Here is a 27,993-nt window from a genome sequence, read left to right as displayed (position 1 = left end):
TTTTCCTTTCTAATCTTCACTAGCCTCTGGGAAGGAGAAGCTCCTGTGATCATTGAAACACATGCAGCTGGTGGAGAAAAAAAAAAGGGACAGCAGTATTTAAAAGACAAATTTTATAAAACAGTGGCTACACTCTTTCAGGGTAAATCTTGCTGTTAACAAAAAGAAAAGGAGTACTTGTGGCACCTTAGAGACTAATCAATTTATTTCAGCATAAACTTTCGTGAGCTACAGCTCACTTCATCGGATGCATACTGTGGAAACTGCAGAAGACATTATATACACAGAGACCATGAAACAATACCTCCTCCCACCCCACTCTCCTGCTGGTAATAGCTTATCTAAAGTGATCACTCTCCTTACAATGTGTATGATAATCAAGTTGGGCCATTTCCAGCACAAATCCAGGTTTTCTCACCCTCTGCCCCCCCAGCCCCCCAGACTCACCCTCCTGCTGGTAATAGCCCATCCAAAGTGACCACTCTCCTTACAATGTGTATGATAATCAAGGTTGGCCATTTCCAGCACAAATCCAGGTTTTCTCACACACCCCCCCACCTACGCAGAGCCCAGCTAAACTGCACAGAGCCAACAAAACAGTTCCTTACACATGGATTATTATGGCATTAAACTGTACTCGTGCTGGATTTCAAGGAACGCCCTGCTCAGCAATAGCTCTGCCCATGTTGTTATTATTATGTGCTATTTGTATTACAGTAGCACCTCGAAGCACCACCTGAGATCAAATGCAGCCAAGTAACTTCACCTCTTTGTGCTTCTACATCAGCCTCTAGCCATTGGCCGCTAGGAGGAATGGTACTTATTTGTTTCCATAGGACATAACCACCGCCTCCTAACACTCCAGTGAGGCAGGGCGAGACTATTTTCCCCAATGCACAGTGTTAGGAGGCTTATTCCTTCACCCACTTACTTCCCTGGTCCTTCTCGCATGAACAGAGAGCAACAATACCCAAATCCCAAAGGTGCAAACAATTCGATGTTTATTGGGGTGAACTTCCAGCAAGCATGATTCCAGTTTCCTTCCTTAGTGTCCCTCTTCCCAGCTCTGACACCACAGAGCCTTACCTATCTGTGTCCCTGTTCCCATTCCTACCCTTAGCCAAACATGATTCCAGCTTCCTTACTCCATTCCCTGTTCCCGCCCCCCCACTTCCTGATTGACTGCAGACTATATAGTAAAACTTGAGTTCTGCTTTGCTATACCTTAACCAATCATTTTCCTGAAATTTAACTAACCAATCCTAACATATTGTAACACGATTATGTAACCTATTATATCCCACCACCTTAATTAGTTTACACCCAGCAAAATTATTTATACAGCAGACAGGAACAATCACAGAACCAGACAGAGATTATGCAGAAAAACAATAGCAAAGTGGGAACTATAATGACAAAACAATACAGAAGTGAGGATTTCACATCCCAGCTATTGAAAAGTGAGTTCTTGCCAGACAGGATGCTATCAAACTAAGTTTCCTTTTACATTTTCTAAGCGCTTCCCTTTCTCTGGAGGCGATAGGCATTATCAGGACAGGATTGTGTTCCTAACAGCCCAATAGCACCTTATTTCAATGTGACTAAGTTGGAATGTGAGGATGTGACCGGTCGCTTCCCAGCTTATGGCTGCCTCTGCTGCTTAGCCAAAGACCTTAGCCTAAGAACAGGGCCTCAGGCTGTCACAGTAAGAGAAGGCCCTTACACCAGCAGACAGTGATTTTGATTCTTTTTTTTATACCTCTATAACTAGCCAAGTGATAAGAATACACCTAAATTCTTAGAGTATAGGCCTCTATAGACAGGCCTGAATAGGACGTAACCACCACCTCCTAACACTCCAGTGAGGCAGGGCGAGACTATTTTCCCCAATGCACAGATGGGAAACTAAGGCAGAGAGTGGCTACATGACTTGCCCCAGGTCACACAGGAGGTCTGTGGTGGAGCAGGGACTTGAACCCATGTCTCCCAAGTCCTAGGGTAGTGCCCTAAGCACTTCAGCTTAACAAAGTTTTGTATATGAAATAAATATAAAGGGGGGGGGAGAGAGAGTCCCCTGCCCCCCAGAACACCTGATCCAAGCAACCCAGAAATTCATAGTTCAGATCTAGATGTGAGCTTTGCAACAGGCCCTGCTCTAGATAATGCACCAAACTGAAGACGGTGAATCTGAACTTCTTGAATTCTGGTGGAGTCTGGACCTCAGAGCTGAATGTTGCTGCTCAGCCTCATGCCTGAGGTGCCATGCACAGATATATTTGTCTGAGCTATAGATGTACTTCAGCAGTCTGGCTCACTCTTTATTGCTCGTGGCAGTTCATTTGCTGCTGCTGCTTGGTGCCCAGCTGATGGCTGTGGGCTTTGGAAATGGGCTTTGATCTTACTTAGCTTTCGGATTTTCTTCTCAGAGCTCTGCAGCCGAGAATTGAAGAACCTGCAGAACTTCTGCAGCCCGTTCTCAGGGTCCCTCAGGTATAAGGTGTGGAGCTTGGAAAGGCTCATGTTGTGCATGGACAGCATCCGCACCGAAGGCTTAGTGAGAAGTTTCTCATTCAGCAATGGCTGAAGGGAAGCATAACATTCCAGATTAGAGCAGGTGAGCACAGGCTTCGGGTCCTCCACTGGATCAATCTCCAGAACCGTGCACAGATCCCTTAGGGCCTTTGCATTCTCCAGGGGGCTGTTATCACTGAGCTGCCGCCAAATGTAAGTGTTGGCCAGGTTCTTCAGTTTGTAACTCCCAGCCTTGGGGATCTTCTCTTTAATCAGGGGCAAGATGTCCAGGAAACCAAAGACAGCTGCACTAAACTCCTCTTTCTTGCTAATGAGATCCAGAGATTGAAAAAGGATAGGAAGGGCTGGTGACCAGAGGTCATACCCTGCTAAGATGGGTTTGTGGACAGAGCAGAGGTAGCGGAATAAAGTCTTCACACCAATCTCACAGACGCCGCCTTTTGAGATCAAGCCAGGCAAAGATTTCAGAGGCTGAATCAAGATGGTAAAGTTCTTTTCTCCATCCACCAGAGCCAGCTGAAGGATTTTATTCGCTGCTGGGAGTGAAAGACAGAATTAGTCGAGCGAAACTAGAACATTGAGTGAGCTCCTCACCTGGTGTAATTATGGATTTCAATGGAGCTACAACGATTAACAGCAACTGGGGATCTGGCCCATTCCAATTCTCCTCATAGTCTTCCCCAAGCAGGTCATCAGTGTCTGACATCCAAGTATAGCTTGCCACATCAGGGATGCTTCAACTAACCCTTCCCATTTACAGTATCAACTGCTATCTCTGTAGCACCATGTTCCTGGGAAAGGGGAAAGGTGTCTCTCTGACGCTGCTATGATGGGGCATCTGAGGTGCTTCCTCTCTTGAATGTGTCACTTCTGAAAGGGAATGGCTGCTCCAGAAAGTCCTGTGGCCATTAATCTAGAGCCCTGAATGACCATGTGGAAGGTGCACTGGCCACTAGCAGCTGACCATCCTTACATAAAAATATTCATGTCCTCATGGACTTGGTGCTCCTCCCAACGGCAGAGCTGCCTCACCATGCAGTGGGGAGCATACTACACCCTAATGGGGACATGGCAGAATGTACTTTCCCCAGCATGACCAGGAAGCCCCATGACATCTGGCCTGCCCCTCACTCCCCCCGATAGGACTGTTGCTAAGCGCAGTGATCTCACCCCAATGATTTGCAGACAGGGATTCACATTTGCCTTTAAAACAGAAATTCTCAGGGTCTTACTCAAGAACTTGAGGTCAAAGAAGAGCAGTGATGCTTGTCTCGTGTTGAGCTCCCTCAGGCTGCCAGCAGGAAAGGCCAGGAGGTCTCCCTTGCTGCTCTCACAACTGACGCTGTTGATGTCGTCTGGCAGACTAGAGTCCTGGGGAAGAAAATGGTGACTTGTTCTCAAAAGCTCCTAAAGATGCCAGAGCATGAGCTCTGGAAACTCACGACCTCTAGTTCCCCCAGGATGGGCTGAGGCACTGTAAACTCACTGAGTCTCTGTCTTCGCTGCAGAGTTCATTCAGGTGATTGGCACCTGGGGCTGAGTTCCTGGGTTAGCCTAGCCTGGATGTGAGCAGAAAAGCCTTGCCCAGGTTACTGTGTCCTCATGGCTGCTGTGCTCCCCCGTGTGTGTCCTTAGAGCTGTGGCACCCCTCCGATGGTTCTTAACACAGCAGTGAGCTAAGCTGCTCTATGATTCTTCCTGGATAATTGGGGGAGACCTCCTTTATCCTTCTGGGCACAAGGGGATTGTGGGAAGGCAGTGGAGGACTATCAGCACTGTAGTGGTTTAGCTGCATCCTCACTGCAAAGCAGGTGGGTTACCCACCTCAGTGAAAGCAGGGCTCTAACACTCCCCCCACCCACCCCAAGCTGGGCAAGCTAACTTGGGTGTAAAGCACTGCTAAACTCAGTAAGGGGGTTTTGCGTATGGACAGGATGGGGGTTGGAGCAACACCAAGGGAAGAGCCCAGGTTAACTCTGCAGGGAAGACAAACCCTTAAGTGCTTTGGTAAATCCATTAGGTGCCTCTCTGCATCGTTAGGTGCTTAAATATCTCTGTCAATCTGGTCGGGGCATCAAATCTCATTTGAAAATCAGCCTAAATGCTGAGCGCCCTACACCACATATACAGACAGTGTCTGGTATGTTCCAGCTGAGACAGGTCATACTGGAGGTTGTTCTCAATCTCCCAGCATCTACCCTGGGAGCTGTGATGCCATAGGTGCTCTTGGGCATTATGCCACACTCACTGTTGACTCTTCATCGCTGTCATCCCCTTCAGAGCTGTCCAAACAAACCGAGGGATCATCTGCAACAGACGAAAAGGCACGTCAGACCCCTGAAGGTGTCTGAGTGTGCCAGGGACTGCAGGGGTGTATGTGCGAGACTAGGGATTGGTGTGTGTGATAGGTGACCTTCCTTTTTCACATGGTGCACAGTTAGCCTGTGGAACTCACTGCCATAGGAGATAATTGAAACCAAGATCTTAGCAAGATTCAAAAGAAAGACTGAATGTTTATATGGATTTTAATTTTGCTGCTTCTAACTACCCTGACTGTCCCCTTGTTCTTGTATTATGAGAATGGGTGAATAGCAGCCCCCATCTACTTTCTCCATCCCATGCATGATTATGTATGTCTGTGTCACATCCCCTCTCATTCATCTCCTCTCTAAGGTGAAGAGTCCTAGTCTTTTCAATCTCTCTTTCTATGCAAGGTTTTCCTTACAGATAGCAAGGAAAGAGGGGTGCAGAAGGCCAGGCTACCAGAATCTGAACAAACACCCAAGCTGGGGGATTGATTTTGCTCTCATTTAAACTGGGGTTTCTGATGGTTACATGGGGGTAACTGAGAAAGGAAGCTGGCACTTGGTGTGCATTGAGATGCATACATTGTCTGGAGAAAGAGAAGAAAGGGAGCAATTCTGCACCAAGCAACAGTCCCTCAATATTCACACCCGGTATATGTCAAAATTCTCTGGTGGAGAGAGTGGAAAAACACAGGGCTAATAATAATAATTAAAACAAAAAATTGTGTGAGATTTTCTTAAGGAAAATTAGGCATCAATGGAAGTTGTGCACCTAACTTCTTTAGGTATCCTGGAAATTTCCGCTCCTAGCTAGCAACTTGAATTCATAGTTTAAGGAGAGAAGGAACCATTAGATTAACTAGTCTGACCTTCTGTATAACACAGGTCAGGCAGTTTCTCCCAGTTACCCCTTCTTCCACTGTAGGACCCAGCTCGGGTTAGGTATGGAGTACCCCGAGGTCAAGGGAAGCACTTGCCCAGTGCAAGTTTGCCTTTTCATTTGTTAGGTTTAGGTCTCCGTGATCTGCAACTGGTAGCCGCAGCCTCAGAGTCTGGTGCATTCTGGGGCATCAGAGCAGAACCAATCAGCTGTGGAATATATGAAGATACATGTGGAATCAGCTGTATGATAATGCCCTGTGTCACTGTGCCATGTCAGGCATTCAGCACATAACCCTAGGCTTGTGTCTGTGTGTGTCCAGGGCTGCATATGTTTGTGTAGCGATGAGGGAATTTCTGTGGCCTACTCTGACCTATTAAAGAAAAAAAAAGTCTGCAGGTCACCATTACATTACATCCTGTTAAGCATTTATGGGGCTTTCCTGGGGCTAATACAACACAGTGTAGAAACATGAATGGAATTAAATCCAGTGCAGTTAAAAGGGAATAGGATCAGCAAATATATACAACTCATTTGGTTCTGTGAATAAGATCATAAAGTGACCAAACTGGACAGTCTCTACTTAAAAGAATAAATGGACACAAATCATATGTCAAGAATTATAACATTCATAAACCAGTCGGAGAACACTTCAATCTCTCTGGTCACGCAATCACAGACATGAAGATCGCTATCTTAAAACAAAAAAACTTCAAATCCAGACTCCAGCGAGAAACTGCTGAATTGGAATTCATTTGCAAATTGGATACTATTAATTTAGGCTTAAATAGAGACTGGGAGTGGCTAAGTCATTATGCAAGGTAGCCTATTTCCCCTTGTTTTTTCCTACCCCCCCCCACAGACATTCTGGTTAAACTTGGATTTATGCTGGAAATGGCCCACCTTGATTATCATACACATTGTAAGGAGAGTGGTCACTTTGGATGGGCTATTACCAGCAGGAGAGTGAGTTTGTGTGTGTGTGTGTGGGGGGGGGGGGGCGGAGGGTGAGAAAACCCGGATTTGTGCTGGAAATGGCCCAACTTGATTATCATACACATTGTAAGGAGAGTGATCACTTTAGATAAGCTATTAACAGCAGGAGAGTGGGGTGGGAGGAGGTATTGTTTCATGGTCTCTGTGTATATAATGTCTTCTGCAGTTTCCACAGTATGCATCCGATGAAGTGAGCTGTAGCTCACGAAAGCTTATGCTCAAATAAATTGGTTAGTCTCTAAGGTGCCACAAGTACTCCTTTTCTTTTTGCTAATACAGACTAACACGGCTGTTACTCTAAAATCTGATCCCTTTAGGAAATCTGTAGGAAATCAGAGGAGGTACTTTTCTAACTGTCCACCAGATGTACCTCTCATAGACTCAGACTTTAAGGTCAGAAGGGACCATCAATGGTCATCTAGTCTGACCTCTTGCGAATTGCAAGCCACAGAACCTCACCCACCCACTCCTGTAATAGACCCCTAACCTTTCGCTGAGTTACTGAAGTCCCCAAATTATGATTTAAAGACTTCAAGTTACAGAGAATCCACTATTTACACAAGTTTAAACCTGCAAGTGACTGTGCCCCGGGCTGCAGAGGAAGGCAAAAAACCCACAGGGTCTCGGACAATCTGATCTGGGGGAAAATTCCTTCCTGACCCCAAATATGGTGATCAGTTAGACCCTGACCATGTCAGCAAGACCCACCAGGCAGATTCCTGGGAAAGAATTCTCAGTAGTAACTCAGAGCCCTCCCCATCTAGTGTCCCATCACCAGCCATTGGAGATATTTTCTGTTAGCAGTCACATATCAGTTACATGCCATTGTAGGCAGTCCCAGTATACAATCCCCTTCATAAACTTATCAAGCTCAGTCTTGAAGCCAGTTAGGTTTTTTGCCCCTACTGTTCCCTTGGAAAGCTGTTCCAAAACTTCATTCCTTTTATGATTAGAAACCTTCATCTAATTTCAAGCCTAAACTTATGTTGGCCAGTTTATATCCATTTGTTCTTGTGCCCACATTGGCCCTTAACTTAAATAACTCCTCTCCCTCCCTGGTATTTATCCCTATTGATGTATTTATCTCTCCTCCACCTTCTTTTGGTTAGGTTAAACAAGACAAGCTCTTTGAGTCTCCTCTCATAAGGTGGGTTTTCCATTACTCAGTTCATCCTAGTAGCCCCTCTCTGCACTTGTTCCAGTCTGAATTCATCTTTCTTAAACCTGGGAGACCAGAATTGCTCACAATACTCCAGATAAGGTCTCACAGGACCCACATTTATTTCAGGAATCTCTTTGTGGATTCACTGATGTAAATGGTCAAAGTGATCGTCTCTGCCTACCTGGCTCACATGGCTCATAGATGTTATTTTCCAGCAAGTCAGCTACTTTGGCTGCACTGAAGCTGTCAGTCACACATGAAGAGTTGCTTGCTGTTGAGGAACTGGTCCCCGGTTGTTCCAGCAAATTCTGTTGGTGCTTCCTTGCTGATTGCTCCCATTTGCCTGCATCAGCTTCAGTCTTGATCACCTTCGCAGGGGCCTCGGTTTGGACTCCTTTCCTCTTCAACAACGAAGGGGCCTAAACAATGAAAACAGATCCTTGACAGCTCATCGTTTTCTGCTTGGGAATATGTTTGAAAGAGTCTTTGGAGATGGTGTGGCTCTAGGTTCCTTAATGTGGAGGCTAGACCTATGCATTTTACACAATTTGGGACACATAATAGGAAAGGCCCTGACATATCATAACAATGGGTGATGGATGGATGGACAGACAGCAGTGGATGTTCTCAGTTCTTGGAGATGACCCCAGAAACATGGAAAATGGGTGGCTCCTTCTGCCTCCACCCGCCAGCGGATGGAGAAGGGAGCAGCACCCAAGTCATAGTCAGTGACAGTATCATTATTTTTTTCTCTTTGGGGGAAAAAAAACCAAGGTAATTCAGTGCAAATAACTTTGTTAATTAAAACTGAAGTTGGCAATTTAAACCCTCACATCAGGAAATGACATAAGGAGAACTTACATTTGCTTACTCACTCTGTCTCTGTTCTCAGCAAGTCACTTCATTCTCCCAGCACCCCAAATACATTTCCCATTCCCCCATCCCCTTAAATAGTTTGTGAGCCCGTTAGTGACCCTTACTTTCTTCTGTGCTTCTGAAGCCACCAAGACCCTGTAAAAACAGCGGTCTATATACATAGGGAGGCTGTGCATGTAAGAGATGTCTAGTAAACATGCTCATTTGGAGCCACTGTACCCATGTGCTTCCTTTATATTACCTATATTGAGTAAAGAGACAAAGACACAACAAAATCCCCTTGCCAAGTATCAGTTAGGGAACTGTTTATATACACCTGTACATCCCGAGCATTTGCTAACATTAGAATCTGGAATATTTACATGGCCTGTGTTTTGATGCCTCAAGGTTCAATGTCTTTCCGATACCCTATCATGTAAGGTGGCAGGGTTAGGGGTGGCATGGGAAGGGCAAGAAGTACAGTGAAGGCTAGGCTCTGCAGCCCTTCCTAATGTTGGTGAGTTCTTACTCACATCAGCAGTCCCACTGGCGATAATGCTACTGATCTCCTTTGAGACCTACTGATGAAAAGTGCTAGATAAGTCTGACAGGGTGTATCAACCCCACGCTGGCAAGGCGAGGGTTAACAATCTGTTTTGGGCCCAAGAGGCCATGCCCCCTCGCCCTTGTTGGGCATGCTCCCAGTAGAGAGAATGTTCAAAAGGGAGCAGCACAACACAGTCTTGGCTTACTGAGGAGGAGAGCAGTTGTGTGCTGCAGTCTCCTCCCAGGAAGCCGCCAGGACTCCCAGCCGCCGGGTCCGAGCCTCCTAGTCAGTCGGCCATGGGAACTAAAGGGGATGACTTCCTGTTACCAGTGGAGGAGCTGCTCCAGATGGACCAGTGCAATCACGAGAGATACCCCACCTCCGACCCCAAAGATGATGCTGGAGGAAATAAGATGAGGGCAGGAAGTGACCCAGGGTATGAGTGTGGAGATATTGGGCCTGAGCTCTGTGCTAGGCTACCTGGTTTTAAAAGGGTCAGAACATGGAGGAGTAGGGTAGGCCCTGGTTCCCCTACCCTCCCAACTCTCACCACAGGGCGATAATGCCACGAGGCAAAGCGGCCCCTTAGACTCTCACCAAAGGGCAAAGTGGCCCCTATGACGGTCACCACAGGGTGATAACGCCACGAGGAAAAATGAGTTCTTGCACTCTCACCACAGGGTGATAAAGCCGTAAGATATACTGGACCCTTGGTCTCCCAGCCACGGGGCGGTAACGCCACGAGGCGAAGCGGCCCCTTGGTCTCCCAGCCACGGGGCGGTAACGCCACGAGGCGAAGCGGCCCCTTGGTCTCCCAGCCTCGGGGCGGTAACGCCACGAGGCGAAGCGGCCCCTTGGTCTCCCAGCCTCGGGGCGGTAACGCCACGAGGGGAAGCGGCCCCTTGGTCTCCCAGCCTCGGGGCGGTAACGCCACGAGGCGAAGCGGCCCCTTGGTCTCCCAGCCACGGGGCGGTAACGCCACGAGGCGAAGCGGCCCCTTGGTCTCCCAGCCTCGGGGCGGTAACGCCACGAGGCGAAGCGGCCCCTTGGTCTCCCAGCCTCGGGGCGGTAACGCCACGAGGCGAAGCGGCCCCTTGGTCTCCCAGCCTCGGGGCGGTAACGCCACGAGGCGAAGCGGCCCCTTGGTCTCCCAGCCTCGGGGCGGTAACGCCACGAGGCGAAGCGGCCCCTTGGTCTCCCAGCCTCGGGGCGGTAACGCCACGAGGCGAAGCGGCCCCTTGGTCTCCCAGCCTCGGGGCGGTAACGCCACGAGGCGAAGCGGCCCCTTGGTCTCCCAGCCTCGGGGCGGTAACGCCTCGAGGCGAAGCGGCCCCTTGGACTCCCAGCCTCGGGGCGGTAACGCCTCGAGGCGAAGCGGCCCCTTGGTCTCCCAGCCTCGGGGCGGTAACGCCGCGAGGCGAAGCGGCCCCTTGGTCTCCCAGCCTCGGGGCGGTAACGCCGCGAGGCGAAGCGGCCCCTTGGTCTCCCAGCCTCGGGGCGGTAACGCCGCGAGGGGAAGCGGCCCCTTGGTCTCCCAGCCTCGGGGCGGTAACGCCGCGAGGGGAAGCGGCCCCTTGGTCTCCCAGCCTCGGGGCGGTAACGCCGCGAGGGGAAGCGGCCCCTTGGTCTCCCAGCCTCGGGGCGGTAACGCCGCGAGGGGAAGCGGCCCCTTGGTCTCCCAGCCTCGGGGCGGTAACGCCGCGAGGGGAAGCGGCCCCTTGGTCTCCCAGCCTCGGGGCGGTAACGCCGCGAGGGGAAGCGGCCCCTTGGTCTCCCAGCCTCGGGGCGGTAACGCCGCGAGGGGAAGCGGCCCCTTGGTCTCCCAGCCTCGGGGCGGTAACGCCGCGAGGGGAAGCGGCCCCTTGGTCTCCCAGCCTCGGGGCGGTAACGCCGCGAGGGGAAGCGGCCCCTTGGTCTCCCAGCCTCGGGGCGGTAACGCCGCGAGGGGAAGCGGCCCCTTGGACTCCCAGCCTCGGGGCGGTAACGCCGCGAGGGGAAGCGGCCCCTTGGACTCTCACCACCAGGCGATAACGCCGTGAGGCAACGCTCCCCATTGCACTCCCATCCATGGGGCGATAACGCCGTGAGCCAGAGCAGCCACTTGGAATCTCACCATGGGGCGATAATTCTGGGAGGCGAAGCGCCCCTTTGGACTCTCACCATGGGGCAAGAATGCCACGAGGAGAAGTGGACCCTTGGATTCCCACCACAGGCAATATCTCCGCAAAGTGAAGTGGCCCCTTGGTATCTCACCACGGGGCAATAACACCATGAGGCGAAGCAGTGCCTAGGACCCCTACTGTTGGGTGTTATATCCTGGAGTGTCACCATTGGATGGCGCTGTCAGCCTGGTTCATCCAACCAACCCCCTGAAAAGAAGAGCTAGGGATTATTATTTTTATTGGCTCACGTGTCCACCAATTTGGATGTGTGATCGAACCTTGAGGCAGGAGAAAAGGAGGGATAGCTCAGTGGTATGAGCATTGCCCTGCTAAACCCAGGGTTGTGAATTCAATCCTTGAGGGGGCCATTTAGGGATCTGGGGCAAAAATTGGGGATTGGTCCTGCTTTGAGCAGGGGGTTGGACTTGATGATCTCCTGACGTCCCTTCCAACCCTGATATTCTATGATTCTATGAAAGGGATGGAATTGAGGGAACAATAGGACCTTAGATTAAAATTGCTGTATTAAAAACAACACAGGGCAAGAGGAACATGTATATCAATCAGCCCTCCATTCCAGCCAATGATCCTGAAAACTGAGCTTGGATTCCTGCCACAGGTACAGGGAATGCTGCATGTGCTGATCCCCAATTCTGACAGAACAAGCACAAAACTGTCTTACCTTGCTGGAATTATCTATGGATCTAGCTGGGGCAGCTTCTAGAAAGAACAAAAAAGAATGAGTTAAGTAACAGGCCAAACCACCATCGGTATGCATGGGAACAGCAGTGCTGGCTAATAACAAAACCTAGCTTTAATATAGCATTTTTCAGTAGTACATCTCAAAGAGCTTTGCAAAAGAAGTGTCATTCTCCCTGTTTTAAAGATGGAGAAACTGAGGCACGGAGTGGCAATGTGATTTGCTTAAGATCACCCAGCAGGCCAGGGGTAGGGCCAGAAATAGAGCTCAGGTCTCTTGAATCTAGTCCAGTGTTCTATCTACTAGGCAAAGCTGCCTCCCAAAATTGCTGGTAGGAGCCCCTACAGAATGCAGGCAGAGAGCAACTAATGTGCACAACCCATTCTCAGAAAGCTGCCAAGGGCAGGACACAAATTCATGGTACACTGAAGCTGCACAGGGTGAATGGCCATGGCATATCAGCTGCCATTATTCAAAAGCCCTAGCAAGTGTCCTACATGCCTGAACATGTGCTGCCACTTTGACTGAGTCACCTGGCACCACTTAATCCACTTGCCTCACATAGCCACTCCCTGGACCAAGCAGCCAGTGCACACTGGCAGAGCAGCCTACTCACCGCTCACAAGGCCCAGCTAACACACTGCAGGATCAGGGCTGCACACGGGACCCGGGACAGGCAGGCAGAGAGAACACAAACCCTCATGCACTCACACACAAAGGGAGACAGCAGGCGAGCATGTACTAGGGAACTCATGAGAGAGGAATAGGTGGGGCTAGGTGTAAGGGAAGGGGGAAATTCCCCATCAGGCAGTGAGGGCCCTGAGGTGAAGGAGCCGTATGGCCCCTCTCTCAAGGCCATAAGAGGCTGCTGAGGAACACAAAGAAGGAGAGGAGGAGGAGTGGAGGGTGAAGGGGAACCCAAAAGTTCAGTGGCCAGAAGCTGATGGTGCATAAACCCAGCCTAGAGATAAGGGGCAGATTTTAACAGGGAGGGTAACTGACCATTGGAAGAACTTACCAAGGGAGACGGTGGATTCTCACCCCATGAAGTCTTTACACTGAGACTGGATGGATGTCTGTCTAAAACATACACTCCAGCTCAACCATAAGCTATGGGCTGGCTGCAGGATCCCGGGTGGGTTTGATAAAGAAAAGAACCAGAAAACAACCCTATAATCATGTAAAGCTAGGCTTCTGTCTTTTTTCTATGCTTATCTGTCCTTTCCCTATGTTTATGGGTAGAAAGAATTTGAACTATGTGTAACCTGTACTCCCCGTTTGGGGAAAGAATTCCTTATACAGATGGGCCTCCATGTTCATACCTCAGGACTCAGACCAACAGGGGTTGACCGGTTTGAACTGGAAGAGATATCACAAAGTATGTTGAACCAAGCTATAAAAGCTCTACCTTGTTCTTTGTTCTGGGCTTCACCATATTCCTCTGTGTAGGAATTGGTGAGCCCTTCAGCTAGCATTAAAGCATAATCGCCTTTTATGATGAGATTACTGGTTCTGTGGATGAAGGGAAAGCAGTGGATGTATTGTTTCTTGACTTTAGCAAAGCTTTTGACACGGTCTCCCATAGTATTCTTGTCAGCAAGTTAAGGAAGTATGGGCTGGATGAATGCACTATAAGGTGGGTAGAAAGCTGGCTAAATTGTCGGGCTCAACGGGTAGTGATCAATGGCTCCATGTCTAGTTGGCAGCCGGTATCAAGTGGAGTGCCCCAAGGGTCGGTCCTGGGGCCGGTTTTATTCAATATCTTCATAAATGATCTGGAGGATGGTGTGGATTGCACTCTCAGCAAATTTGCGGATGATACTAAACTGGGAGGAGTGGTAGATACGCTGGAGGGGAGGGATAGGATACAGAAGGACCTAGACCAATTGGAAGATTGGGCCAAAAGGAATCTGATGAGGTTCAATAAGGATAAGTGCAGGGTCCTGCACTTAGGACGGAAGAACCCAATGCACAGCTACAGACTAGGGACCGAATGGCTAGGCAGCAGTTCTGCAGAAAAGGACCTAGGGGTGACAGTGGACGAGAAGCTGGATATGAGTCAGCAGTGTGCCCTTGTTGCCAAGAAGGCCAATGGCATTTTGGGATGTATAAGTAGGGGCATAGCGAGCAGATCGAGGGATGTGATCGTTCCCCTCTATTCGACATTGGTGAGGCCTCATCTGGAGTACTGTGTCCAGTTTTGGGCCCCACACTTCAAGAAGGATGTGGATAAATTGGAGAGAGTCCAGCGAAGGGCAACAAAAATGATTAGGGGACTGGAACACATGAGTTATGAGGAGAGGCTGAGGGAGCTGGGATTGTTTAGCCTGCAGAAGAGAAGAATGAGGGGGGATTTGATAGCTGCTTTCAACTACCTGAAAGGGGGTTCCAAAGAGGATGGCTCTAGACTGTTCTCAATGGTAGCAGATGACAGAACGAGGAGTAATGGTCTCAAGTTGCAGTGGGGGAGGTTTAGATTGGATATTAGGAAAAACTTTTTCACTAAGAGGGTGGTGAAACACTGGAATGCGTTACCTAGGGAGGTGGTAGAATCTCCTTCCTTAGAGGTTTTTAAGGTCAGGCTTGACAAAGCCCTGGCTGGGATGATTTAACTGGGAATTGGTCCTGCTTTGAGCAGGGGGTTGGACTAGATGACCTTCTGGGGTCCCTTCCAACCCTGATATTCTATGATTCTATGATTCTATGAAAGTGCCTCATTTTATCTAAGAGTCCTGACTTTGTGTTTGTTTGGCTAATACAGAAGTCCAGGGAAGGCTACCCTCCCAACCCTAGACGGGGGTGGGAAACCCTTTTTCCCTAACAGGTTCTCTGGGCTGTGTTATACAGGCAGGTCCGACTAGATGACCATAAGGGTCCCCCAGCTTTAAAACCTATTGATGGACGCAGAGACACACCTACAATTCAATCCAGCAGGACTTCAATGGCCTTCCAGACTATACAAGGGCGACAGACAGGCAGAGCCACAGGAACCTGTCGGGGTAGTTGCTGTGTGCTGTGCAGACACATAATGAGAAACAGTCCTGATCTGAACAGCTTCCAGCCTGACTAGAGGATCCACCAGGACGAGGCTGCCCACTGGGTTTGGGGGTTGACTTGCTGTGTCCATCTGTCACTCCTGCCCCAGGGGCTGGTGGCTGTATGTGCTAGGCCTTGGCTGCCACCTCTCTCCTAGGGTCAGGAACAGTTATTTCCCTCACGGCTTTTTGATGAGATGACGATTCTGATTCCTGCAGTAATGTAGGGAGAGGTCTTGCTCCCGCTCCGTCGTAACTTGGATACTGGCATGGAAGCTGATTCCAGAAGAACACTGAGATGATGTCATTGTTAGTACTAGTGTTATGCAGAGGCCCCATGATGCTAGGTGCTGTACAAACACATGGTGGTAGGAGCCCCTACAGAATGCTCCTGCCCCAAACGACTGACAAAGGCAGTGCTGTTATCCCCTGTGTACTGAGGGGGAATTGAGGCACAGAGAGATTGGGTACACTGCCCAGGCTTGCCCGGAGAGAACTGAGCCCAGGTCACCTTAGTCTTCCTTATACACAAGGCCATCCTTTCTCCTCAGTGACACACGCTTTTCAGGGACATAAAGGGAAAGAAAGCATGCAGCTTCCAACTCTGGCAATTATCAAAGCACCAGGAAATCGAGAGGACTAGCAAGAGGAACATTAATACTTCTTCTTTTTGGAAACTGCTGTAGTCAGGCCCTGGCATCCGCGCTTGTGTCACTTGCCTCTGCCATGATCCATCGATGTGCCGGTTCCTGTCCAGGCCCCCTCTCCTGTCCCAGCCCTCTCTCCTGCCTGTTTGCAGGAGCAAACAGGCTGGGGTTGCACAGGTAGTTTGGTGGAGGAGGTAGATGCCTGGGGAGGAGGGAAGATGGAGTGGCTGCTGGAGCAATGGACAATGGGTGCTGCTGGAAGCAGGGAGACATTGCCCTCTGGGGTGTCAGGAAGGAACAGGTCCAGCAGGTCCGAGGGCAGTGATGGCACGAATAAGCCCATGGTCTCAGGGAGGGGTGGGCTCCCTGAGCCGGGAGGGGCTGAAGGAGGCTGCTGCATGGCTTGCCACCAGCTAGTGGTATCCTGCAGAAAGGGAATCAAGGCCGAGATGAGGGTGTGGAGGGAGCGGGAGATGGATGTGATCCCACGCAACATAGACAGCAGGTGCCTGTTTGTGCTTTTCTGTCCTTTCAGGATGCTGCTGCCTGCTTGGCTCACACTGGCCCTGGGCCGGGCCACTAAATCCCCATGATCTGAGGCCAGAGGGCCCCATATCCCCCCACAGACACTCGGGATTTCCACCTCAGCACTTGTGAGTTGCCTGGAGGTGGTCTCCTCCTCCCCCTTCCTTTGCACCTGGGCTAGTGGAGTGGTCAGTAGCCATCACCTTGGTTAGCTGGACAGACATCTCCTCCTCCATCCTCACATAGGTGGGGCTCAGCCTGGGAGCTGGGGGGACACGTGGGGTCCTCATGGGAGAGCAACCCTTCATTGTCATTGGCAGGGAGGTGTCTCTGCTGGTGGGAAGCCTCTGGAGGATGCAGAGGCTCAAGGCTGAGCGTCACAGTGCTCTCGTCCTCTGACGGGGGGGCCCGTTGCGGAGCAGAGGTACCTGTGGGAGGGGGACATAGGAGGGTGAATCAGGAGCTGAAGGGCCGCCTGCTCCATGGGACCAGTGACCAATTCAATAGAGCGGATTGTAGGTTTCATGGGCGCCTGCTTGCACAGGTGGTAGCACTGTGGACGGGGGAGGAGAGTAGATGGGGTGGAGATTCCTACCTGGAAACCCCAGCCATCTGGGGGAGTCTCCTTCCAGATGGTAACAGCAGAGGTCTTCTGAGGACCTCCTTGAAATGCCTGCCCCCAGCTCTGTGCCCCGGACCCCCAAGAGGAAGGATGAACAGAGTTGCAGGCTATGCCAGCAGTGCCCAATCTCCCAATGCCCATCATGGTGTCTCAAAGCATGCCCTACAGCAAAGCCGCATCCTGGGCATGGACATTGAGCCCCTGTGCCCCCGACCAGCTAGCCCACAATGAACCATCACACATGCCACATTTGTTGCAGTGATGCTGCATGTCTGCCTCAGAACTAGTGCCATCTGCTGCATGGCTATGCTGCTTCTTTCAGACTCCGAGGCCAGTGTCTAATTGTTGATGCTGCTGCTCATGGGGGTTGAGACAGCAGTGCATGGCTCCCATGCGGAGCGTGATACATGACAGTGCATGTAATCAAGCCCAGTTGTTCCTTTACACCAGGGTCCCCCACTGTGCTGTCTGCCTACCTATGTTTCATCCCTATCTGCCTCCCTTCCTGCCCAACAAAGCGGGTGGGTCTCTCCCCCCCAGTACACTCTGTCATCATATGGTGAGATGGCTATGTCCAGTAGCATCCCTGCTGCTGCCCATTCCCCAGGTGGCTACCACTTCCTGACCAGACTGCCCCTTTTTGAGCACTTGTGACTGCTGTTATCTTGACAAACAAACTGGGATTGAACCAGGAACCACCAGAGCTAAAAGCATAAGTTCACTAACTGCAGCTGTAACAGACATATCTCCTGTGCACTGGACATAGATAGAGGCTTTGTCACACCCACCTACCAGTGGCTTACACACACTCCCCTGGAGGGAGGCCAAGACCCAACCCTAATGGGCAGTGCTCAGTGTGTATTTTCAGAAGCCCTTATACAGCCAGACGGATGTCTTGAAAACTGGTATCACATTCAATGCAGCCAAAGGAGAGCTCTCATGCCTGGAAATTCTGGCCTTAGCCCTTATTTTTGCTTAGCAAGTCATTACAAAACCAGCAGTGTCTTTGCTACTCATCAATACTCACCAAAGAGTCTGGACAAACACATTTCAGATCACGGATTGTTCACCACTGTTTCACTTTGACTAGTCACCGTTCATGATTCTTGCCGTATGATTTGTCACCTAAGCCTTTTCACTCCCTGATTGGATAACTGAGTATACCAAGTAAGGAACTTCCCTCTTTCCAGCACTGTTTTTCAGATAACAATTCATTAGAGTGGAAGTTCAGGGCCGTCAAACACTCAGTTATTTTTCAGATGCTCACAGATAATGTGCCCTCACCAGCCAGTGAACGCAGCTTGACGTTTGGGTTAAAGAAAATATTGGCAAATCCTTTCTTTTACCAGTCAGCCTACTCTAGTGAATGACCATGAGATAAGTTAGATAACGTTGATGGTGTGTGGAAACTGTGGGTGATCACTAAAGTTGTCAAGCGATTAAAAAAGTTAATTGTGATTAACCGCATGATTAAAAAAATTAATCGTGATTAATTGCGCAGTTAAACAATAATAGAATACCATTTATTTAAGTATTTTGGATGTTTTCTACATTTTCAAATATATTGATTTCAATTACAACACAGAATACAAAGTGTATAGTGCTCACTTTATATTTATTTTTATTACAAATATTTGCACTGTAAAAAAACAAAAGAAATAGTATTTTGCAATTCCCCCATTACAAGTACTGTAGTGCAATCTCTTTATCATGAAAGTTGAACTTACAAGTGTAGAATTATGTACAAAAATAACTGCATTCAAAAATAAAACTTTACAGCCTACAAGTCCACTCAGACAAACAAGTTAGGTTACAATTTGCAGGAGATAATGCTGCCCGCTTCTTGTTTACAATGTCACCTGAAAGTGAGAACAGGCGTTCGCATGGCACTGTTGTAGCTGGTATTGTAACATATTTACGTGCCAGGTGTGCTAAAGATTCATATGTCTCTTCATGCTTCAACACCATTCCAGAGGCCATGCGTCCATGCTGATAATGGGTTCTGCTCAATAATGATCCAAATCAGAGTGGAACAATGCATGTTCATTTTCATCATCTAAGTCAGATGCCACCAGCAGAAGGCTGATTTTTCTTTTTTGGTATTTTGGGTTCTGTAGGTTCCACATCTGAGTGTTGTTCTTTTAAGACTTACAGAATCATAGAATATCAGAGTTGGAAGGGACCTCAGGAGGTCATCTAGTCCAACCCCCTGCTCATAGCAGAACCAATCCCCAATTTTTGCCCCAGATCCCTAAATGGGCCCCTCAGGGATTGAACTCACAACCCTGGGTTTAGCAGGCCAATGCTCAAACCACTGAGCTATCCCTCCCCCCAAAAGCATGCTCCACACCTCATCCCTCTCCGATTTTAGATGGCCCTTCAGATTCTTAAACCTTGGGTCGAGTGCTATAGCTATTTTTAGAAATCTCACATTGGTACCTTCTTTGCATTTTGTCAAATGTGCAGTGAAAGTGTTCTTAAAATGAACATGTGCTGGGTCATCATCCGAGATTGCTACAACATGAAATATATGGCAGAATGGGGGTAAAACGGAATAGGAGACATATAATTTTCCCCCAAGGAGTTCAGTCACAAATTTAATTAACTCATTTTTTTTCACAAGCATCATCAGAATGGAAGCATGTCCTCTGGAATGGTGACCGAAGCATGAAGGGGCATATGAATGTTTAGCATATTTGGAACGTAAATACCTTGCAACACCGGCTACAAAAGTGCCATGCGAAAGCCTGTTCTCATTTTCAGGTGACATTGTAAATCAGAAGCAGGCAGCAGTATCTCTCATAAATGTAAACAAACTTGTTTGTCTTAGCGATTTGCTGAACAAGAATTAGGACTGAGTGGACTTGTAGGCTCTAAAGTTTTACATTGTTTTGCTTTTGAGTGCAGTTATGTAACAAAAGAAAAATCTACATTTGTAAATTACACTTCACGATAAAGATATTGCATTACAGTACTTATATGAGGTGAGCTGAAAAAATACTATTTCTTTTATCATTTTTACAGTGAAAATATTTGTAATAAAAATAATATAAAGTGAGCACCGTACACTGTATTCTGTATTGTAAAAGAAATGAATATATTTGAAAATGTAGAAAAACATGCAAAAATATTCAATAAATTTAAATTGGTATTCTACTGTTTAACAGTGCAATTAATCAAGATTAATTTTTTTAAATCACAATTAATTTTTTCTGCGTTAATCATGTGAGTTAACTGTGATTAATTGCCAGCCCTAGTGATTACTAATTTATAGGCCAGAAGAGACCATGATGACCATCTAGTCTGGTCACCTGCATAACACAGGCCAGGGCATTTCCCAGACAGGCTCTAGAATTGATGCTCATCTTCTATTTTGTCTCACCTGTACACACACCACCCCTGAGGCAATATTCTCCATCCTCACTCTTCAGACTGACCCAACTTGCAACACTAAAAGAGCAATCAAAAGCTCCATTATGCAGTCACAAGTGAAAGGTTCACCAGCCCCACTCCATTCCATGCTGGCGGCAGCCAGAGATAATGATGGTACCATGTCTACAACCACCACCTCAGAGACGTGTCATAGAATCATAGAATATCAGGGTTGGAAGGGACCTCAGGAGGTCATCTAGTTCAACCCTCTGCTCAAAGCAGGATCAAGTCAAGTTTGTGAAAGCGTCTTACCTCTGTCCCCCGTCACTCTTTCAAACAGAGCCTGGAGTCTGGCTTTACACTTGGCGAAGCCTCCAGCCTGGACACTGACTCCCACAGCCAGGGGCTGCAGCTTCCTGAGCTCCTCCAGTGACCCCTTGATGAAGGGGTGCAGGTCCATCACCTCCTGGTCTGACGCGTAGAGATGCATCTTCTCCACTAGCTGCTCACTGGCCCCCATCCTTTTGAGCACGGCTTCTGTCTGCTGCAGCTTCCCCTCCAGCTCCTTGTTCCCCAGGTGGTGCTGCCTCTCTGCCATCTCCAGCAGCTCCTGCTCCTTCTCTCCGATCAGCTGAACCATCTGCTTGACTCTCTTTCGGATCAGCTCCTGGGTTTCAGTCGTCACTTGGTCCAGGTGGTCAGCTTTGCTCTTCAGGTTACTATAGGCATCTTGGAAGATTTCCTCCTTCTTCTTCAGCTCTTCACTCATGCTCCCCAACTCCTGCTGCCTCTGCTGGATTTCCACCTTGATATCACAGTGCTTGCCCATGTGCCGGCTGTCCAGCAGAGCACAGATGCAGCAGATCGGTTTTTGGCACTCTCTGCAGTAGATGCTATTGATGAAAATACAATTCAGAACAGTCATTTAGAGGACTCTTACCCCATTCTGCTGGTGGCCTTATCACACCCTTCCCATAGCCAGTCCTCCTTTGCCTAAGGGGAGTATGGGAAAGTGGCCAACGATATCGAAGAGTAGAGCCATTACACCTGGCAGTGAGTGACTTGGGATGTCTGGCTGTGCTGGGTTTCAATTAACTGTTCAGTTATAGGCCTTCATTTCTTCCCTCCTTATACTGCTCCCTGCTGGGGAGTTCAGATCATTCCCCAGGCAGAGCAACCCTTCTCTTCCCACAATGCACTCCTCCAGCAATATCCTTGACTAGGACAGAGCCTGCCTGATTCCCAGCCACCTCTCCCTCCTATGACTGACTGAACAGCTCTGCGCTGACATTCTCATTCCTCCCTCCAGCTTCCTCTTTGCCAATCTGCATCTGCCTGCTAAAGAAAATGGGCCAGATCACAGCTGGGGTAAATCACTGCAGTTAAAGAGATGAGGCCCACTGATGCCAGCTGGCCCAATATGATTTATCACACAACAGCGCCTGCCACAGGGTGGTGGGCCCCTTTAAATGATGCAGATCCAGTGCCCCTGTGCTAGAACAGGTACTCCCAGCTTGGCCAGCTAAGAGGGCAGGGCAGCAGCTGGGGCTGTGAAGAGCCAGGCTGTCAGGAGGGAAGGGGGAGTAGTAGCAGAGTGAGTTCCCTGGAGGGGAGGCAGTAGGAACCTGCTGGGGAACGGGAGCCTCCAGGGCAAGAGCCCTGAGAGATGGTGTTCAGCTAAGAGCGGACAGAAGAATCCTGCAACAGGCCCTGAAGCAGGAAGAACTGAACGAGGCATGGGGCTGGGAGCTGGAGCCCAGGCTGGGCTGAGGAACTGTTTTGGTGGTTTGCCCACATGTGAAAAAGAAAGCTGGACCTGGAAAGAGACTCTGGGTGCAACTGCATGGAAAACAGATCAGGTTGTGAACATTACCTCAGCATCTGGTTCGCATGGGTTGGATTGGGACAGGACAAGTTACTGAGCTTCCTGGAACCACCAAGGAACTCCCTGGCAGATCCCACCTTGAGATCCCTCACTGCCTTGGCCTCATGGCTCTCTCGCTTTAGATATCTCTGATGGGTCTCAAAGCACTTGACACAAAGGAACTCCTCACAGTCAGAGCACCAGAACTCTCCCTCTTGCCCACAGTTGTCACAGACCAGATCACTGCCTTTGATGATCTTCTGGTAGGTGCTCAGCTTGGCCTGCAGATTGGCGAAGAGCAGGTTGTCCTGGTCTGGGATCCCACTGGCTTGTGGGATGGGAGCATGGCAGACGGGGCACTGGCCAACAGGCTTGTTCTCTTCCAGGCAGTTGGAGCACAGGGTGTGAAGGCAGGACAGGAGCTTAGGATTTCTGGGTTCTTTCCGGCATCCCTGGCAGAGCAGGAACTGGAATTCTTCCTCCATTGCCTTTGGAAAGGAGAGAGATTGAGGCCCAGGGTTACTAATGCTGTACAGCTCTGTTCTGCAGCCCAGCAAGGGAGGCAACACATGCTGTATGCAGGCAACTTGATGGGCCAGGTCCTGAACCCCATTAAGAGTGCTTTCCCATTGCTGCTCTGGTGACACAGAGCAAGTCACATGCTATTAGGGGTGTGACCCCATGCCACTCCCATCCCAGCCTCAGCATAGGGGTCATGGCATGGAGGAAACAGAGGAAAAGCACCTTTCACTTTCTCAGCTGGGTATCATCACAAGAAACCCCTCTCACCCCTACATCTGTCTCTCCCCCACTTCTCTCTCACCCCCTGCCCTCCCAAGCTGTCTCTCTTCTGGCAGGGCTAAGAGGGAGTACTGCTTAGTGACTCTGGGCTGAAGCTCCCTCCCCCATTGTAGATGCATCTACTCAGCCTTGTTCCATCTCTCTAAGGTACTTATTGCACTCCTGTTATCACAATTCTTCACAACCATTGAGGCACTCACACTTACAATGGTGAGGTGGGGATCAGTTATGCCCATTCTACAGATGGAAAACTGTGGCACAGATCCTCAAATAGGCTCTGAACTCCCCCTAGAATCAATGGGAGTTAGGCACCTCCCTACGTTTGAGGATCTGGGCCTGAGTGACTTGCCAAGGTCACATGGGGAACCTGTGAGAAACCCCAGGAATAGAGACCCGGAATAGAACTCAAGTCTCCTGATACACAGGCTAGCACTCAAACCACTAGGCCACCCTGCCTCTCCAGAAGGGCATGCTGAAGAAGCAGCCCATAAAAGTCCCAGGCGGAGCTAGGTAACTGGCAGCCACCCTCAGTGGCAAGCAGGAGATTCCACCGAGCTGTGAGACCCTCCCCACTGCCAGTTGTCTCTCACTTCCCGTTCCCCCTTTGATGCCCTATTCCCCCTTTGCCCAGGCACTTCCCCTGCTGCATGGTCACTGTCATCATGCTAATCTCCCATGTGCGCTGGACACAGCACCACCTGCCATGGGGAGGTGGGAGATCCTCAGGCATCTCCTGGGCTTCTACACATCTTGCTGCTCCTCATTTTCCTTTTGCATGTATCAGAATGCCTCAATCACTAAACACCCGAGCCAGTCCCTCAGGAAGAAGATCCGGCCATCGCAATAAGCTCACCTGTGTCTGCAGGCTGCCTGGGCTCCCCTGGGACAAGAGAGCCATAGTCCATGAGGCCCTGCCTCTATCAGAACTGTATCTGTGGGATCTGGACACTCCTCTGCTGAGTAATTGCTTCAGCAGGTTCTGGCTGGTAAGTTTCGATTTCTGAGAAGAGAAAATAACCTCTCTTCCTGTTTCTGGCCTGTAGTGAGTCCCTTTCCCTGTGCAGCTGCCTCCTGCCCTGCCCTCTGGTGATCATTTGCTGCTTTGACACATTATTTATCTTGCCAGGGCAGGAGAGATATTCTGAGAACACCTGGCCCTCTCAGGGAAATAATATGCCTGAGGCCATGCATGTTGGGTCTGGATCAAGGCCTGAGCTTCCCAAGCTCCAGGGTGCATAGATCAGCATTTGCGGTTGAGCCTCTCAGAAAAGATTGGTTTCAGAGTAACAGTCGTGTTAGTCTGTATTCGCAAAAAGAAAAGGAGTACTTGTGGCACCTTAGAGACTAACCAATTTATTTGAGCATAAGCTTTCGTGAGCTACAGCTCACTTGATGAAGTGAGCTGTAGCTCACGAAAGCTTATGCTCAAATAAATTGGTTAGTCTCTAAGGTGCCACAAGTACTCCTTTTCTTTTTCAGAAAAGACTGTAACTTACAGTTAAGGGGCCTAATTCACTGCCCCACTTCTGCTCCAGGCCCCCATTGGCAGACAGGGGAGGTGCTGCTGGGCAAGCTGCCTGCAGCACTCACTCCTTGCATGGCTGTGAGTGGGCAGGGACAGCTGCTAATGCGGACTGATTCCACTACACCTGATTGCAGCACCCCCCTGCAGAAGCCCCCAAGGGGCCACTGCACCAGATGGTCAGATGGCAGCAGTGTTCCCGTCACACCCCAACATGTCTTCTCTGCAGGTGGGGCGGGGTGGGAGGGGCTTGAAGGAGGTGGGATAGAACAAGCTAAACCCCTGTGTGCAGTTGGAATGATACAAAGGGGCTGATGTGTCTTTCAGGACACTGTTTATTTCTGTGGCATCTTTGGACCCCTTCTGTTTCTGCTTCATCTCCTGTGACTCATAAGCACCATACAAGAGATCACCTAAGATGCAAACGTCCATCATCATTTCATGGCTGCTAGCAGGGACACTGAAGATGTGTGACAAGGGGCAGGCATGAGGCCCAACAACAGCTGTGCTGGGTGCCTCATGCTGCCATGGGTGCCAATGAAATCCTCACCTCCCCTTAGCACATGGCTCAGGAGCAAAGCTAGGTCTTTTGTCTCACTGGGCCAGATTCCTGATCTGTTATACCAATGTTATCACACCAGCTCTGTCGACATTTGTGGGTTACTCCTGATTAACACTGGCATATCTTGGCATATCCAAGGGGCGGGCGGGGAATAAATCCCTTACTCTATTGCAGTTTTGCTTTCAGCCACAGTGAGGGACCAGCCTGCTATTTAAAAGAAATCTAAAGCTTGTTTCAGGACAAGATGGTTATTTACAGAGAGCGGGGCCAGCAGAAGGGATTATAGGAGACCAGGCCCGAAAGCACCAGTAAACAGCTCCTTGTTTATTGCAGCCGTGTAATTAATTGTTGTGGGCCAAAGTGCACCTTCCTTATATAGCAAAACTCCTAATCAAGGCACTGGGCACTTTGCTTGACTAAGGATTATAGAGTTTGCCCCTGATGGTTTTGTGCTGCTCAAAGATTGGTGCTTAAGGCAACAATCAGGTTCCTGGCTAGGGAACCTGCCAGCCCTGCCCAGGATATACTCACACCATAGACTAGAGCAAGACATGCTCTATAGGAGTGGTGAGTGTGTTTCCTTTGTCGCTTTCACCTCACCCCTGGCTGTGACACTGGTATGGAACCAGGGGGCTTATAGCTGTGTCAGCTGCCAGCTGAGAGTTCTGCTGCAGGCCTAGCTTGCTCTTGAGGATGTCTCAGAGTTGCATGGTAGGGCAAGTCCTCATCTTCCTGTATCTTTTAAAAGGATTTGGTGCCAGGAAATTGGACTCATCTATCCTTGGTGTACAGCACATTAATTATTAATAAACATTTCTACTGTATAAGTGCCCAGAGGTCAACCACGCTGGGCCCCATCATCCTAGACCCTACAATCTCAAAGCACATGCAGAGGCAGGGATCAGCACCTGACAAGATGTACCTGGCAGATCTTTGTAGTCTCCATATTTTCAAGCTGAACATTTATTTTAGATCACAGGAAACAACAAAAAACAAACGATTGTTCCCTTAGAAAGTGTGCAGAGAGAGAGTGGGGATCCCCCCCCTTTCAGCATGCTGCATGAGCTCTGCAATGCATCCTGGCAGACAGCAGAGCTAGAGAAATTTAAAGCTGCAGTACACCAAAGTTATGTAGCTACAGATACCACAAAAAGTGTTCATTAGCAATCCCTAGCTCTCATGTAGTGCATTTCACCCATAGATCTCAAAGCACTTCACAAAGGAGGGCAATTTCACTATCCCTATTTTACAGATGGGAAAACTGGGGCAGAGAGGCAAAGTGATTTGCCCAAGGACACCTGCAAGTCAGTGGCAGAGCCAGAAGTAAAACCCAGATCTCCTGAGTCCCAGCCCAGTGCTTTATCCTCTTAATGTATACAAATGATCAGACCACTACAGTCAGATAGCTAGTTACACAGAATCAGAATATCAGGGTTGGAAGGGACCCCAGAAGGTCATCTAGTCCAACTCCCTGCTCAAAGCAGGACCAATTCCCAGTTAAATCATCCCAGCCAGGGCTTTGTCAAGCCTGACCTTAAAAACCTCTAAGGAAGGAGATTCTACCACCTCCCTAGGTAACGCATTCCAGTGTTTCACCACCCTCTTAGTGAAAAAGTTTTTCCTAATATCCAATCTAAACCTCCCCCACTGCAACTTGAGACCATTACTCCTCGTTCTGTCATCTGCTACCATTGAGAACAGTCTAGAGCCATCCTCTTTGGAACCCCCTTTCAGGTAGTTGAAAGCAGCTATCAAATCCCCCCTCATTCTTCTCTTCTGCAGGCTAAACAATCCCAGCTCCCTCAGCCTCTCCTCATAACTCATGTGTTCCAGTCCCCTAATCATTTTTGTTGCCCTTCGCTGGACTCTCTCCAATTTATCCACATCCTTCTTGAAGTGTGGGGCCCAAAACTGGACACAGTACTCCAGATGAGGCCTCACCAATGTCGAATAGAGGGGAACGATCACATCCCTCGATCTGCTCGGTATGCCCCTACTTATACATCCCAAAATGCCATTGGCCTTCTTGGCAACAAGGGCACACTGCTGACTCATATCCAGCTTCTCCACCGTCACCCCTAGGTCCTTTTCCGCAGAACTGCTGCCTAGCCATTCGGTCCCTAGTCTGTAGCTGTGCATTGGGTTCTTCCGTCCTAAGTGCAGGACCCTGCACTTATCCTTATTGAACCTCATCGGATTTCTTTTGGCCCAATCCTCCAATTTGTCTAGGTCCTTCTGTATCCTATGATACATGTAACATGTTTATTGTAGATCAAGAATAAATACAGAGGAACTTACAAAATAAAGATATGTACATATACACACCCACATATATAGCTAATCAAAAGTATGCAAATCACTTTGAAGCACAAATTAGACCAACCACTGAATTCTAACCACTTGTGCATGGAAGTTCAAGAACTTCTAGGGATCCTTAGTCTAGGACATTCCCGAAAACTCCTTCTCTCATCCCTCCTCTATAAGTTCTGTGGCCCAAAGTTTGAGAAATGCCTTTGTTTTCACAGGCACAATTTTTCACTTGCAAATCGTGGGTGCAAAAATCAACAGAGAACAGGGCTTGTCTATGTGGAAGTTACTACATGGCAAACCAGGGTGTGAATCTACGCACATTTTGGGACTTTTAATGTGCTGTAGCAGTGTCCACACAGGGATGCTGCACTGTGGCAAGCTAATGTGCTGTAGAGTCACACCTTGCCATGCCCTGCAGTAATGTTCCATGTGGACAAGACCTAAACATCCCTTTGCACCAACAAATCAAGTCATTAGATGACTAGCTGCAGTGCTGGAGCACTGCAATTCTACCTCTCCTGCTGGAAGGGAGTGGTTTATTTTTTGTTGACAGGAACCCAATGCCACTCAATGAGATTCACCCGACAGGGCAA

General features: G+C 49.1%; 1 protein-coding gene across 3 annotated transcripts; it reads right to left on the bottom strand.

Annotated features, from left to right (window-relative positions):
• Positions 1-635: 635 nt before the first annotated feature.
• LOC140918504 (protein PML-like) lies at positions 636-24,058 on the bottom strand. Of its 3 annotated transcripts, none has more exons than XM_078854628.1 (9): positions 23,860-24,058; positions 22,215-22,693; positions 20,654-21,234; positions 16,551-16,775; positions 12,123-12,160; positions 8,058-8,295; positions 4,781-4,839; positions 3,765-3,903; positions 636-3,068 (listed from the first exon to the last, which is right to left on the bottom strand). In XM_078854628.1, exons 1-9 carry the CDS (start codon positions 23,902-23,904, stop codon positions 2,299-2,301), a joined length of 2,574 nt encoding a protein of 857 aa, XP_078710754.1. In that variant the 5' UTR covers positions 23,905-24,058; the 3' UTR covers positions 636-2,298. The 3 variants fall into 3 exon arrangements, with proteins under 3 accessions (XP_078710754.1, XP_078710755.1, XP_078710756.1); XM_078854629.1 differs by having other exon boundaries at positions 636-3,065; XM_078854630.1 differs by lacking the exon at positions 16,551-16,775 and having other exon boundaries at positions 637-3,068.
• Between the last annotated feature and the right edge of the window lie 3,935 nt (positions 24,059-27,993).

This window comes from Lepidochelys kempii, chromosome 10 (assembly GCF_965140285.1).
Source record: "Lepidochelys kempii isolate rLepKem1 chromosome 10, rLepKem1.hap1, whole genome shotgun sequence".
In the NCBI taxonomy this organism is placed as follows: Eukaryota; Metazoa; Chordata; order Testudines; family Cheloniidae; genus Lepidochelys; species Lepidochelys kempii.
This window is presented reverse-complemented; position numbering and strand designations above follow the sequence as displayed.